Genomic DNA, 14,204 nt, shown 5'->3' on the forward strand with positions numbered 1-14,204 from the left:
ATGCAAACACTCGCAAGGACCCTAGAACTTTCTTTGAAATGCCAAACCTCGCTACGAGGGCGTACACACGAACAAGCTGGAATTGTACGATGTACAAACTCGATTCCGACGAGTGAATTCAGAAAGACAAAGACAGCACTTAGGTGTGTGTAGGCGATATTATTAAAACCGTTGTGCTCAACGAAGTTGAATTGGTACTTCGACGCCTTCTTAGAAATAGCAAGTGCCAATTCTGGTGTTCCACCAAATCTCTCCCGATTGATCCATTGGTTTCCCCATATATTCGACAATCCATTGTGATCCGGGTGACCAGCATAGGAAGACCGACACGCGCCCCTTTTGGGATCTTAGTACGTATGGAACAACCTAACACTCTGGATGATCTCAAATCTCTTTGACCCATTCGACGCCAGGAGGGCAGAATCGGCTAATCGAAATTTCGATAACCAAAGACCGTGAGACTGAGAACCGACTGAATACTTAGGGTTAAGTTCCAATTGTTTTGCATCCACCCTGAGTTGTATTGATTCGTACTGCAGGCAGAAAGCTTAGTATGAATCGGGCCTCGTCAAGGGGCTTATAGAAGCTAAATGCAAAGATTGGGAAACTATGCGGAGGATGGGCGCGTATAAAGTGCCATTGAAGGCAAGAGAGCGGAGGACGAGACCAAGAGAGAAGAGCAGGTTGCCGGCTGTTCGAGAGCTGTAAGCGAGGGATCTCAGAGCCGATAGAAAAGTCACTAGCAATGAATAGTTATCGAACGAACAAAATTCATTCAAGGCCGTAATATTGTGATGCTGTAGCTTTGGACGAGCCTGTGAAAGCAACGAGAGTTGAGAGTGAGAAGAGGAGTCGGAAGCTGATGATGAGTTCAAGCCGCTTTATCAGACGCGTTCAGTGACGCGAGATCACGTGATGAGGATTGGCAAATTAAGTCACTTTCCCGCCTTGTGGAGGCAACTTCTACAATATAATTTCTTTTGTTCTTTCTTTCTTTCAAAGGTGTATAGAGATTATTTCATTTACGCTGTGGCACAGTATGCGAAAGATTCGAGATGACGGACATTCTGACAGTCAAGACAGCATTTGATGCAGCCGATCAATTTTTACATCCGATCTTAGATCGAGGCAGGCAAATGAATATTCTTTGTAGGCGCTAGAGTGAAGCTGACCTTGCATAAGATGAAATTCGCAAGAGGCCTGGAAACTCGCTCATTGAAATCCTGAGTCGTGATTCCACAATATCGGGCACAGACGATGATGCACAGGCTCGGCTCTCGGTCATAGAAGAAGCCCTCCGACGGCTCGAGAGCATTCATAATGCCCTTGTGTCCGCAGTAAGTTCCGGAGATGAGGTTCAGCAGCAACCAGAAGATGCTCGTGAAGACGCCAAGAGACGTCGGGTTATCTATACGTTGCTGGACTTGATTTCTATTGAGGGCGTATACCCATGCCTGTCTACAGGTGTTGGGATACCGTTGGAAAGGAGAGTAATTTCCAACCTTCCACAAGGTGTTGTTGCTAGACAGGCACCTGATATGACCAGCGACAAGCCACGGAATGAGGTGCTTCTTTATCGTATCTTACTAGCCTTAACTAGTATCTTGCTAGACGAGTCTCATGGAGGGACTCGGTCATTGCTTCGAGGGCGAGTCTTGAGTGATGTCATCAGCGCCGCTGCTGATCTTGCATTCAACTCGCGCCAGATATCTGAAGAAGAGAGGCTTAACGCACGAAATTTATTTGATAGAGTCATTGCTGAGTACATCACCTCGCCACATATGTTTGGAATTGTGCACGTTGTTAATAAAAGCTATAGGACGCCAACTTCCCCCTTATTACCAGCGCTCTCTTCTTTTCTACAGCCAAATGCAGCACCATGGTTCAAGGCTCTGATCTCCAGTCGTATGTCGAAAATCGCGTTACGGGAAGACGGAGTCATACATATTGTATGGTTTCTCACCTCTCAATTCGCCCCTGCTCTCGGAGAGGGTGTAGGTATCTCGGAGCCATCACCCGACGGACCCCCTATCACTGTCCAGGCCATAATGCAAATTTCGAAGCTGTTATCATCTGTCCCGCAAGATACAAATCCTACCCATTACTTTGAAACCATCGCCCCACAGCTTCTGGCCCTGATTGATAGCGAGGATCCCGACCTGAGACGGACTGCAGCATATGTGGTGGGTAACGGGATCTTGGGAAAGAAGACATATGGTGCACCGGGCGCTATAGGCCATTCTATCTTCATTGATCCTCTCTTCAAGGCAATCACCGCAACAATAGACACAAATGCCATCAGATGGCTGAGATTTTTCGGTCCTCAAGGTGAGGCTGTAGTCCAGCCACACACAGCTCCCACGGAAATCCTAGTGGGGGAGTTGACGCTATCCTTGGCGTTGGATAGATTAAGTATCATGGCTTTACAGCATCCTAATCCTGGCCTAGTCAAACGACTAGTTCAGCCGATTTTACTGCCCTTATGGGGACTGACATGTTTCACCCAGTCCAAGAAGAATAAGAAAGTCCTATACGACAAAAGTTGGGCACTGTTACAGACCTTTTTCACTCTGTCGCCAGGATTTCCTTCCTATATAAAGTTGACCGATAACCTCCTCTGGGATGGAGGCATCAACTGGACGTATAAAGACGGTATTGGCGGCGGCGTAACTTTGATCAAACGCGAAGGATCCGAATTTGATATTATCGGATTGCTGAATGAACTCGACCTGCATGCAGATAATTTCTCAAAACTACTTGGCTGCGACCCGCGAAGTGAGGATCGCACAAGCGATGTCTTCCTCCATGTCAGCGAGCGATGGCTCATCGACTCGTCGAAACAAGCAGTAGACGCCCCCAATCTTCTGGACAATCTACAATTAGACCCTAGGACGGAGTCAAACGCCATAGTGGCAAAGTTGGTCAGCGCTAAAATAGCAGAAAAGCTCCTCAACGATTTCAAGGATACTTTATCCAGAAGACCATTGAAGATTCTTGAGCTCGCACAACAAATCATAGAAAGCGAGTTGAGAGCAATGCATGACAGGGATCGAAGACGAAGAATACGTGAAAGTGGAAAAGCATCTCTCGAGTCTCTAGCCAATATAGCAACAAGGCCTGCTGATGTACAAGCGGTTGAAAATGAAGATGAAGACCAGAATACTTCGGAGACTTTGTCCGCTACCTTCAGCCTTTTGTCTAGCATTCTGTCGTCTCCTGAATTCTTAATGTCACGATCGATCCTTCCCCTGCTATCAGAAATCAAGTCGCAATTAGATGAATTGCGCCCGAGTCTTACACCTGCTCTATCAAAAGCAGGCTTCACCGCTTCCATGCTCCTCGAAATTCAAATACAGTCCCCTGACGGTACACAACAAACGAGCGAGTCTACTCCACAACAAAATCCAGACCTTGACACGCACCGTCAAGCCTTGAAAGATATCACATCTCCCCTCCCACCAGTACAAGCAGAAGGTCTTTCCCTGCTATCTAAACTCATCTCCAAATCCTCCCCCATCCTCGACATACCTTCGACAATGACTCTCCTACTATCAATCATAGCTGGTCAAAGTTCCGAGGCTGCTGCAAGTGAAGAGTTCATTTATCTAAATGCAATCAAACTCATCGGCCAACTAGCAGCCAATCATCCACGCACCGTCATTAAGACTCTCGTGGACCAATACGCCGATAGAAACGAGGAAAGGACCCTAGACCAACGCCTTAAAATCGGAGAATCCCTTCTCCGCACAGTTGAGGATCTAGGCGAGGCTCTGAGTGGCGAAGCCGCACTCACAATAGGCGAAGGTATGATCTCCGTCGCCGGCCGACGCGGGTCCAAACCCCAAGCCCAAAGGGCTCGAAAGCAACAACTCGAAAAAGAGAAACGCGAAAAGGAGCGCAAAGAGCGAGAAAACAACCTCAATCTGCCGGCTGGTTGGAAAGTGTCCTCGCCAGCATTACATGAGACGCCCGATATCGAGACCCTGCTTCCAGACAACGAAGACTCCGATACTGAAACACCCGAGCAAGTAGCGCACTCAGCAAACATAATATCCGCCTGGGCCGCCGGTGCAGCCTCCGACATCGAACCAGACGATATCCGCGTGCGCGCATCCGCAGTCTCCATCCTCGCAAGCGCAATACAAACGAATCTAGCCGGTCTCGGCCCAAGTCTCGCATCTTCAGCCGTCGACCTCGCGTTGTCAACAATGAAACTCGAAATGGGTCCCGAGAGCGCCATATTACGACGTGCCAGTGCCGTCTTGCTACTTGATCTAATCAAAGCGATGGATACAGATCTACAAAGTGGATCGAAAAAACTCGGATTCGGATTTTCATTTGACGCAGCGGAGTCTTTTGTGAACGGGCCGGCAGCTTCCTCGCGCGGTCCAGCTACGATTGGGAATATACAGGCTATTTTGAATACGTTGACGTATGTAGAAAGTCAAGAGACTGATGCCATTGTTCGGGGTCATATACGGGTGTTAGTGGGGAATCTGGAGACGTGGATGGAGAAGAGTTTGCTAAGGGGTATCAATGCGCAGTCTGCTATGAGAGGGGATGGTGAACAGAGTCTTAACCTGGGTGATAGGATTGCTGGACTGGCTATCAATCCGTTAGCTACACGAAATTCTACGCAACGGCCTAGGATTGAGGAAATTGAGTAGGTATAATTATCATATTCCGAAATTTGTCTTCAATTTGTACGCTACAGAGAACCATATCATAACATCAGTCTCATGCTCCGTCGTAAGGAATCAACCTATTGTACATTATTTGAAACAATCCGAATCCCTCTCCACCAAATTCACTGTCTGAAGTGTCTGAAACTCGAATACTCGATGTGGCTGCGAAAGTTGTAAGTTCAGGCCTCATCGCTTAGACGCAGGGTGGCAGCTTCAACGACGCCCACCTCGGCCTCGTCCACCGCGGCCACCACGACCACCGCGACCACCTCTACCCCGACCGTTGTCCCGCCCACGGTGCTGTCCATGACGTCCATGCCCAAACCCTTCACGGCTGGGACGAGGCCCATCGATCATGCGCTGTTCGCGTTCCAATGGGGTCAAGTAAAATTTGTTCTCGATACCGAGCAACTCGCAGAAGGCAGCAGTCTGTGGATTATTGTACTCAGGTGGTATTTCCTTGGTTTGGAGAGGAACCTCAGGATCGTAAACAGGTGCGGTAATCTCGAAGTTCTGGGGGATGATCAACTTTCCCTGATCAACAATGTGTTCCTGAACCCAGGCCATTTCCTTTTCGATTTGATCTTTGTAGTTCTCGTCACCCAAGTCAGCCGGTACCTGGCCTTTGGGATTTCCAAGTTCGAGCTGATTGGCGAATGCACGGGTTATCGCAAGCCATTCCGGGTCGTATTGAAGACAGAAGGGCGGCTGCGCTTCGCCCTTGTCTGAAACGGGAAACACCTCCATGAGTTCGAGATATTCATGGCATGCACGCCGCTCTTCGCACTTGCCCAGGGCCAAAAATTCTGTATGTTTATTGAAAATCTGATCGGGAAGAGGTCCATACCGGGGTGGCTCTGTTGTCTGGCGCTGGAACCCCTCAGGCAGTTGCTGGCGTATATCCTCGGATACGTCCTCTGCTTTACCCAAGTCTGTGGACATTTGCACTGCTTGAGTTTGTTCGGGAGTAGGTTGAGCAGTCTGAACAACATCCGCGATCTCCATTTCCGCTTTAGAATCAACGTCCATATGTACAGCCTCGTTGCCACCAACACCTGCACCACTCTCGTTCTCAGAATCAAGATCCAAGTCAATTTCATCGCTGTTCTTAACGACAACTTTCTCTTGTACTGCGGGAACCTCGTGCACCGTAACTATCTTCCTGCCAGTGCCATCTTGCGAAATCTGCTTGAAGGTCGAACCGATAGAATGTATGTCAAGCGATCGTTCTTCACCCGGCTGGGATTGTTCCTGAAAGAATTTCTCTCGATCTGCAGCATCTTGTGTAGCTGCGACTGCTGAGAAGTTGTTCCAAGAAGAGATGGCACCGGTAGGAGTGCTGGGTTGTGGTGTGGGGGCTTCTATGGGAGTCGTTGAGGTGGGAGCTTGAACTCTATCAGATGGTTTGTCGACGGCATGGGGAACGGGCTGATTCTGCCTAGATGCGAGGTATTGCTTTCTAGGGTGCTCATAGTCACCGTGGGCAACAACAGCTGGATACCTTACATGAAGGTGAGCCGAAAACCAGTGGGGCGGGCGCAGTCTATCCAACACGTATTTTGCCGCGAGGCTTCCCAACTTGCCAGTATCTGAATCCTCCTTGAAGAACGGTTTCGTCTTGAAGAGATGATTGTAATTGCCGCATAGCTCAATACCTCTAGGCCAGTCATGAGACAAGCCCACGTCAACCTGGGTGCGAATCTGCATGAGTTTGCGGACATCGAGCTCCCGAACATGATAGATTGTCTTGATATCATCCTCGTTGTATGGCAGTCGCTCAAAGTGAGGTCGATTGTAATCGTAGCCTTTCCAGATGCCCGAAAGACCTGCAATGCGTAGTTGTCCCAAGCGAAGAACATTAGCGGCACCGATGTAGTAAATGTTGGGCGCTACCCAGCCACCATAATAGAGTTCGAAGAGGTAGTTTCCAGCCTCGTGGTTACCTCCAACGAAGATAGTGGGATAGGGTGCGATGGCTTTCCCACTGTAGTATTCATGAAAGTCGCCAATCTCACGATACTTGGCGGGTACTGACATCCCATTGAGGTCATTCGCATTGCGTACGGACTGATATGTTATTAGTATGAGAGGACAGCAAGCGAAGTCGAACAGAAGCATACCTGGAAATCACCCCCAATGATCACCAGATCAACACCATCCCAGCCCTTGACCTTTGCGCTCTCTGTAACTTTAGCATATATATCGTGCAGCTTGCCATGACCCTGTTGACGTATTAGTAAGTTGATACACTAGTGAAGACTTTTTTAAACTTACACAGCCCTCGAGGGCAATTCGCGCCCCACGCGGATAAGTCATATTCGACACGCAGCTGAAGTCACGGTCGAGTGAATTCTTTCTGAAAACTTGAGAGGACTGTAAGATGTGAATTAAGCAATAGCTGGGTGTTGATAGTCGGTGAATGCGATTGAATGAATTGGATGTGAAAAGGTGTGAAGAGATGTAAAAAGGAGTGAGAAGTAAAGAGGAAGATTTTTTCAGGTTGTCAGTGAGTCATTCATAGGAAAAGAATTTATTGTGGAGGGTGAGGAGGCTAGTTATAGAAGATGATGTCGTTGTGGTGGTGGTTGAGAAGACAAGTGCCCGGCAAACAATTTCCATCTGGACTTATGTTGTACCTACTTTCCGCACCTCCCTTACAATAGCCCTCACTGCCTACTCACTTGGACATTTCTTTGTACGGCCTTGTTCCTTTGATTTTATCCTCAATAATGACTTCATATGAATCGAGTCTGCGGCTCCAGTTTCTGCAAAATGCTGCGAGTTTGCTTTGTACTGGCAGTATCTCCACTGCTTCTCATCTGATGATGCAGCACAACGGCATCCTCCATGAAGATTCCAAGCCAATAAAACTCCGACAGCATGAATCTTGGTGCAATGCATGTGGCGCCCCCAGGCAGCCTCGTTATACTAAAATTTTGAAACCTAAATACAGGACTAGCAAAGGCAAAACCCGGCCGGCGTCGATTGCCTCGCATGAAGCTATTGTGTACAGATGTCTCCGTTGCTCTAGCCGGACTGTCCAACATCGGCCGGGTCAACCCCGACCATTGCAGAAAGCAGTCGGTACTTCGGCTACAAGTACACAAGCTGCTGCAAGCAGCGGGATGCCTTCTGCCAGCCGATCTACTGTGAATCTTACGAGCAGACCTGCTGCCGAGAGCTCTGTCAAGACCACGTCGGAGAACGCAAGTAGCAAAAAGAGAGCCAAGGCGAGGAAACAGGGCGGCCTTCAAGCTCTTTTAGCTTCCAAGCGCTCAGGAGAGTCTACACCATCGTCTTCATCGCTGGATCTGTTTGATTTTCTACAACAATGAGCTGTCTGACTGCCAACAACCTGATATGGAAAATTTCTTTGATGCCTTACTGCCTGACGCCTCCCGGATTAATCGGCGACATTGTTCCGATGCGACCAAGCCAAATGGGGACAAGCGCGGGGTTACTTACTGATGTTTGACGTGAGGTAACTTTGGCAAGAAAAGCCCAGCTGTACCCCGCCAAGCATGGAAACCGCAGCGAACCAGAACGAATCTTCGGGGAGCCGCTAGAGATTTTTTTTATATTTGCGCCGCGCAACACCATAAATCTCCCTACGTCTCTTCTCTCTGGCTTGCATTTTCGAATAACCTTACATCCACTTGAACATTGCTATCCACTGTTTTTGAAGAAGTTCATTTCACAATGTCGGAGGCAGCAGATTCAACTGCGCAGATGGATCACATGCTGGATTCAATGACCCAGAAGCAACCTGAAAATGAGTCTCAGTTCCAGAAGCTCGGGGAGGTTGTTGAAAATGATGACGACAATGGTGTGGTTGAAATCGAAAGTCTTTGTATGAACTGTCATGACAACGTATGATTCATCTCCCCCCCATTTGGTGATCGATACTAAATTTTGCAGGGAACCACTCGACTCCTACTCCTCCGCGTTCCGTACTTCCGTGACATCATCCTCGAGTCCTTCGAGTGCCCGCATTGCTATTTCAAGGATAACTCTGTGAAGTCGGCGTCTCAAATTCAAGTGCTCGGTTCCAAGTACACTCTGGTGGTAGAAAATGAAGAAGATCTTCAGCGACAAGTCATCAAGAGTGATATCGCTATCTTCAAGCTAGAGACTTTGGAGATTGAGATGCCCAAAGGAGAGTCTCAGCTGACCAATGTTGAAGGCGTGCTTCAGAAGATTCACTCTACACTCGAGAGCGAGCAGGAATTGAGAAAGGACCAAGCCCCAGAACTATATAAAGCCTTAGAACCCATCATCGAGAAACTCGCCAAGATGTTGAATAGGGAAGCTTTCCCCTTTACGATCTCTCTCGACGATCCTACCGGTAATTCATGGATTGCGCCCACCGCACACGATTCAGGCAACAAATACAAGCGTCGCGACTACCCCCGAACCCATGAACAAAATGAGGAATTGGGTATCGCAGCAGACCCAGACGCGCAGAATGCCGAGGCCAACATGGTGCAGACTGCTGGCGATCCTGAAGATCTCGACATTATCGATGGACAAGTCTACACTCTGCCTGCAGAATGTCCTGGATGCGCCAAACAATGTGTCGTGAACATGCAAAAAGTCAGCATTCCTTACTTCAAGGAAGTCTTCGTATGGAGCACTGTCTGCGATCATTGTGGATACAGAACAAACGAAGTCAAGACTGGTGGTTCCATACCGGACAAGGGCAAACGCATCACTCTGACAGTGGAATCCATTGAGGACTTGTCTCGTGATATCTTGAAGTCGGACACTTGTGCGTTGTACAGCCACGAGCTTGAGATGTCCGTACAGCCTGGGACACTCGGTGGTCGATTCACCACTGTCGAGGGTCTTTTGACTGAGGTTCGCGATCAATTGCACGGACAAATCTTTGATGTTGGAGACTCCGGCGCTGGAGACTCGTTGTCATCTGGCGACAAACAAACCTGGACTCGTTTCTTCGACCGACTCGACTCTGCTATCAAGGGCGAGTTGAAATTCATCATTACATTGGAGGACCCTCTCGCCAATAGTTACGTGCAGAACTTGCACTTGCCCGACCCTGATCCTCAACTATCCGAGGAGGAGTATACCCGTACTGAGGAGGAAGAGGACGAACTTGGTTTGAAGGACATGAAGACCGAGGGATACGAAAACGATGCCGAGCATGAAAAGGAGGGCGAGGTCGAAGAATCCAAGGTATAAATTTCACGAAAATACCCTACGAGGCGCGAGACGGAGTCTGTAAATAGCGATTATCCGCTTGACTGTAGCATGGGAACTGGCGTGTTTGTTTCTTTCGCAATGTTTTAGATGGTCATGATGCATTATGATATTCATAGTCTATATACATGTAGTCATTATTCAATCAATATTCACCTTCTGCTTCATGTTTTATTTCGGGTCCAGCGTGTATATACACGGCTAGAAACTTATCATTCTAACCTTGAAAAAGCCATAAATGGCTGTAGTGTGTCGAGGATGCGGGCGTAGTGTGTAATATGGTCATCGGACACACCAATCCGACCAGTTCGACGTCCAAGCACGTATCGATGATTCCTAATAGAGAGTCGTGTAGCAAGGCGCCACTCAGTTTCACTGGGATATCTTCCAAGGGATCCCCCCTACGGAAGTAGAGGGCGAGAATTCTTCTTCACCCAATGTGGACTTTTTCACTTCGCAAATGGATTGGCATGTATCGTCACCGACTTGATCTTCAAAGCCTCCCATTCCCCTTCAATCTCCTGCCCTTCCTTCGGCTGCACCACACGACCTTTCTTATCCACTTTGATATTCGCCCGCTCCAATCGTCCCAGCACATCACCACCTTCATCCTGAGCCGTCAGATTGAGCACTCTGCCAAAAACGGTACTCTCGCCATCGAGATGCGTCGCCGGCGCGAAAGTTATAAAGAATTGACTCCCGTTCACCGTCGTTCCAGAGGCGTTTTGCATACCCGGCGCGGTACGATCTTTCACCGGTCTCGAGGCCATGGACAGCACGCCGCGCGCATTGTGCCTCAGGGCAGGGACGTGGATCTCTTGGTTGAGTGCGGAAGGATGGTTTATGGATGTACCGCCTTTGGGGATGTCGTCGAAGGGGAGAATGTGTCGCTCGGAGGAAGTTGCGGCGGGACTGAGGGAGATGTCGCCGCCCTGAATCATGAAGCCGGGCATGAAGCGATGGAAGGGAGTGTTGTCGTATGCACCGCATGCGCAGAGTGCTAGGAAGTTCTAGCAGTTATTAGAATATAATATCCGACAGGTACAGATTGAAAGTATTAAACAGAGTGTGCTCACCTCTGCTGTCTGGGGAACGGTTTCGCAAAAGATCTCGACCTTGAGGTCTCCATGGGTGGTGTGTAGCTATGACAGTCAGCAGTGACATCTGTGTAAACCAATATAAGCGGAATTTGTCCTTACCGTGACCGACATTGTGCCTGCTATGTTAGATGGAATAACCAGGTGAGGTTATCCAAGCATAAAAATGCGCGATGTTCAAGTATGGATCCCTCCGCATGCTCCACTCTTGCCTGATTGGTTCGATGCGTTTGGAGACCAGATGGATGACGAGCCTGAGGCCATTGCTTTGTTTACTCCGGAACATCGCTCTCCATTGTCCATTGTCTCCTTGTCATCATTTTACTACTGTTGCTGTTACTTTTTCTGCTCGCTTACTTCACCATCAGCTTTCATTAATMCCMCCAGCCTAAGCAGCCTGCCACAAGCACAACACACGAGTCAGTCTTCAGCTGGCGCACTTAGACTGGCTAGCGGCCACTCTAAAGGTTCGCAGGCGGCTAAAAGACTCCACACATCTCCTCGCAAGCCTAACTTCATCAGCGCAGTCAGCTACCATCCCAGACCCAGACTCGCGAGTTTTGCGAAGTCAAATACTACACGCACAAGGAGCAATCCCAGCACTAGCCGCGGCGGTGCTCTCGATAATCTTGTCCACAAGGGATGCACAAGAATATCGATCTCGGATTCTTGCATAACATCTGACTCGCACCTAACCGCCCGCCCTGCCCGCCGTCCATCGCTCCACTCACCTCAACAAGCTGCGCACTGGCGTACTGCATTATATCCATAATTTCCACATAAGAAGAGAACAGCTACTCCGAGATTTACCGTCTTGGTCTTGCCTTTCGACTGATGTAATCATTGTCCGCATGCGACTTGCATTTCCTCGGTTGCTGGATATACTGTCGTACTTGTGCGTACTTGAGCTGGCGATTGCCCATGGTGGGCCACCCTGCGCTTTTTGAAGATGGCCGCATTCGTGCGAGTGTCCGGACCACCGAATGGTAATTTCCTGATTGGTTATCCTGGGATATCCGCGACGCTGGTAAGTGATTCGCATTATCCTTCGCACGATGCCGTTGTGACGAATAGCGCTGACGTTATACAGCCGCGTGTGGAAGGTAGAGTCGAGATTCGTCCAAGTGTCGGCATCACAGCGCCTGTAAACATTTCACTAGTCACAGTATGCCTCCAACGCAAAGAAACAATTCATCCCTCCGCGGACTCGGTTACGAAGAAACACCTTGCGCCCCCCCGAAAAGAAGTTACAGAGCTGGTCGGAAAGGAGATGCTATTATTTCGATGTCCAGCGGGTCGAGAATATGAAGAGGTCATGTCAATGGACCTTCCTTTCGTCCTGTTTATACCTTATGGACGAGGAGGCCAGGAGGTATCCCGGCGAATCCCTGCAGCCAGTTTACAACTACCCAGTCGGACGGCGGAGACATTTTACGAGATTGTTGTGACGGTACAACAGGGCCAGTCAGATCAGCGAAAGTACGGCTTTCCCGTTCCCATCTGTCGATACGATACTTTGTCCACATTCGGAATGTATAACAGACCAGAAACGGCAGAGAAAGTCACGGACCATTTGGTGACATTGGGCATATCACTTCCCCGGGGTTCGTATGGTCCACTGGATCCTGTCAGCGTATACGTTAGACTGTCACCCAATCCGGACTGGCTAGCGAAAGCTAGGAAAGTCACAATCAACAAAATCACGATTGGAATTGATGAAGAGATTATATATAATCACGAAGGAGACGAGCCACAACGAAAAGTGAAGACGATCATAAAACGAACTGAGAGTGTCGGTACCAAGCTGTCAGATATCGGCTGGGCAGCGAATTTGGGKTTAGTGTTTCCAGCAAAAGATACCCGCGACGCAGACGGGATTCTACCGCGAGGAAAGGCTGCTTTTCCATCGTATGCGGTCACTGGATTTACGACTACTGCTAGTCTTTACAAGATTGAGTACTATCTCACTGTAAAGGTACGATAAGTTAACTGCTGAGATATTCCGTGCTAACATGATAACAGGCGCACTTAATATCTGCAAGAGACATCGTAATACGACAGCCCATCGTCGTCTGTCCAATCGATCATGCGGGATGTAAAGAAGAGATGGAAGCAATAGAGCAATCTGCCCGCGATGCTGCCATGATTAACCCTGAGAACCCAGCTTTACCGCATCCGACGATTGTTCGATACCACGATTATAACGCACTTTCCGTTCTGGGGGTGGCTGTTGTTGGAAATCAGAAGCGGCCATTGATCGATTGAGTCGATATGAGCTCTCAACAATTGAACGAACCCCATTATTCACAGCGCCGACGCTAGAGAAAGGTTGACGTGGCGTACAAACTTTGAGTGATTGACGTTGAATTATAATATCGAAGGCGACCTTATAAGAGTCGTCCGCCACCCTAGCATGACCAGAGTGTACAGCATAGAGTGCGCCAAAGGGCGGAAGACAAAAGAAGCTTCACTGGATTACATGGCACGAGAGCCACGCAATGATCCTATGGACACAAACCAGGTCATGACTCTGAACATAAGATAGTATTCAAGATGGTGATAGAACGCCGTCATCTTCCTTCATCTAATGGAGTTTTAGCGGAGGTACATATGCATGGGCAGGAGTTGAGGTATCGTGGTTTCTCAGGCGTTCATATTCTTCGCCTACACTGGTGGGATCAACATTTGCCCTTATGTTGTCACGCTTGGATGGACACAAACCGTTCACAGCATGACCAGTTGATGATATGTATTTAGGTATATGACAGTAACAAATCCAAACATGTCCTCATAAACCATATACTTGCTCCCTCCTCACTGCCCCAACTTCAGGAACTCCATCGCCTGACTCAGCATATCAGGATCTACCGATGCAGACTTGACTGGTTGCGCATCATGCTGCTCTATGCGCCGAAGAAGGTCCTTGAGCGTTTGCAACACCGCCTGATATTGATGCGACGATGCGCCCCATGTGTTCAAGGTATTATTGAGATTGGTTGATACCTGCTTTATCAGTTTGGTTTCGCGCGACTGTTGACATTATGTACTTACTTGAAGGAGGAGATCATTATAATTCTGATCAGTAGGCATTTTGGACCAAAAGTATCATTTATGTTGGTTGATGCCTGATTTCCCTGTCCTCGCTGACTCGATGCGGGCCCGCTTATCGAAAAGTCAGTCCGCGATAAGACTCGGATAAAGAAAG

The 14,204-nt window shown here is 48.6% G+C and overlaps 5 protein-coding genes across 5 annotated transcripts; 3 read left to right on the top strand and 2 right to left on the bottom strand.

Moving 5' to 3' along the window:
* Positions 1-1,039: 1,039 nt before the first annotated feature.
* On the top strand, positions 1,040-4,667 carry BHQ10_005499 (uncharacterized protein; the record flags this gene model as incomplete). Its single annotated transcript, XM_040877981.1, has 2 exons — positions 1,040-1,073; positions 1,183-4,667. The coding sequence occupies 2 exons, from the start codon at positions 1,040-1,042 to the stop codon at positions 4,665-4,667; spliced, it is 3,519 nt and encodes a 1,172-aa protein (XP_040734003.1).
* A 197-nt stretch (positions 4,668-4,864) lies between these two features.
* Positions 4,865-7,001, bottom strand: BHQ10_005500 (uncharacterized protein; the record flags this gene model as incomplete). Its single annotated transcript, XM_040877984.1, has 4 exons — positions 4,865-5,019; positions 5,090-6,752; positions 6,806-6,907; positions 6,960-7,001. 4 exons carry the CDS (start codon positions 6,999-7,001, stop codon positions 4,865-4,867), a joined length of 1,962 nt encoding a protein of 653 aa, XP_040734004.1.
* Positions 7,002-8,384: 1,383 nt separating this feature from the next.
* On the top strand, positions 8,385-9,884 carry BHQ10_005501 (uncharacterized protein; the record flags this gene model as incomplete). Its single annotated transcript, XM_040877985.1, has 2 exons — positions 8,385-8,555; positions 8,604-9,884. 2 exons carry the CDS (start codon positions 8,385-8,387, stop codon positions 9,882-9,884), a joined length of 1,452 nt encoding a protein of 483 aa, XP_040734005.1.
* Positions 9,885-10,351: 467 nt separating this feature from the next.
* Positions 10,352-11,113, bottom strand: BHQ10_005502 (uncharacterized protein; the record flags this gene model as incomplete). The annotated part of the gene is made up of 3 exons (XM_040877986.1): positions 10,352-10,912; positions 10,979-11,044; positions 11,102-11,113. 3 exons carry the CDS (start codon positions 11,111-11,113, stop codon positions 10,352-10,354), a joined length of 639 nt encoding a protein of 212 aa, XP_040734006.1.
* An 835-nt stretch (positions 11,114-11,948) lies between these two features.
* Positions 11,949-13,264, top strand: BHQ10_005503 (uncharacterized protein; the record flags this gene model as incomplete). The annotated part of the gene is made up of 3 exons (XM_040877987.1): positions 11,949-12,026; positions 12,090-12,974; positions 13,022-13,264. 3 exons carry the CDS (start codon positions 11,949-11,951, stop codon positions 13,262-13,264), a joined length of 1,206 nt encoding a protein of 401 aa, XP_040734007.1.
* Between the last annotated feature and the right edge of the window lie 940 nt (positions 13,265-14,204).

Source organism: Talaromyces amestolkiae, assembly GCF_001896365.1.
Source record: "Talaromyces amestolkiae strain CIB chromosome Unknown scaffold10.1, whole genome shotgun sequence".
Taxonomy (NCBI): Eukaryota; Fungi; Ascomycota; class Eurotiomycetes; order Eurotiales; family Trichocomaceae; genus Talaromyces; species Talaromyces amestolkiae.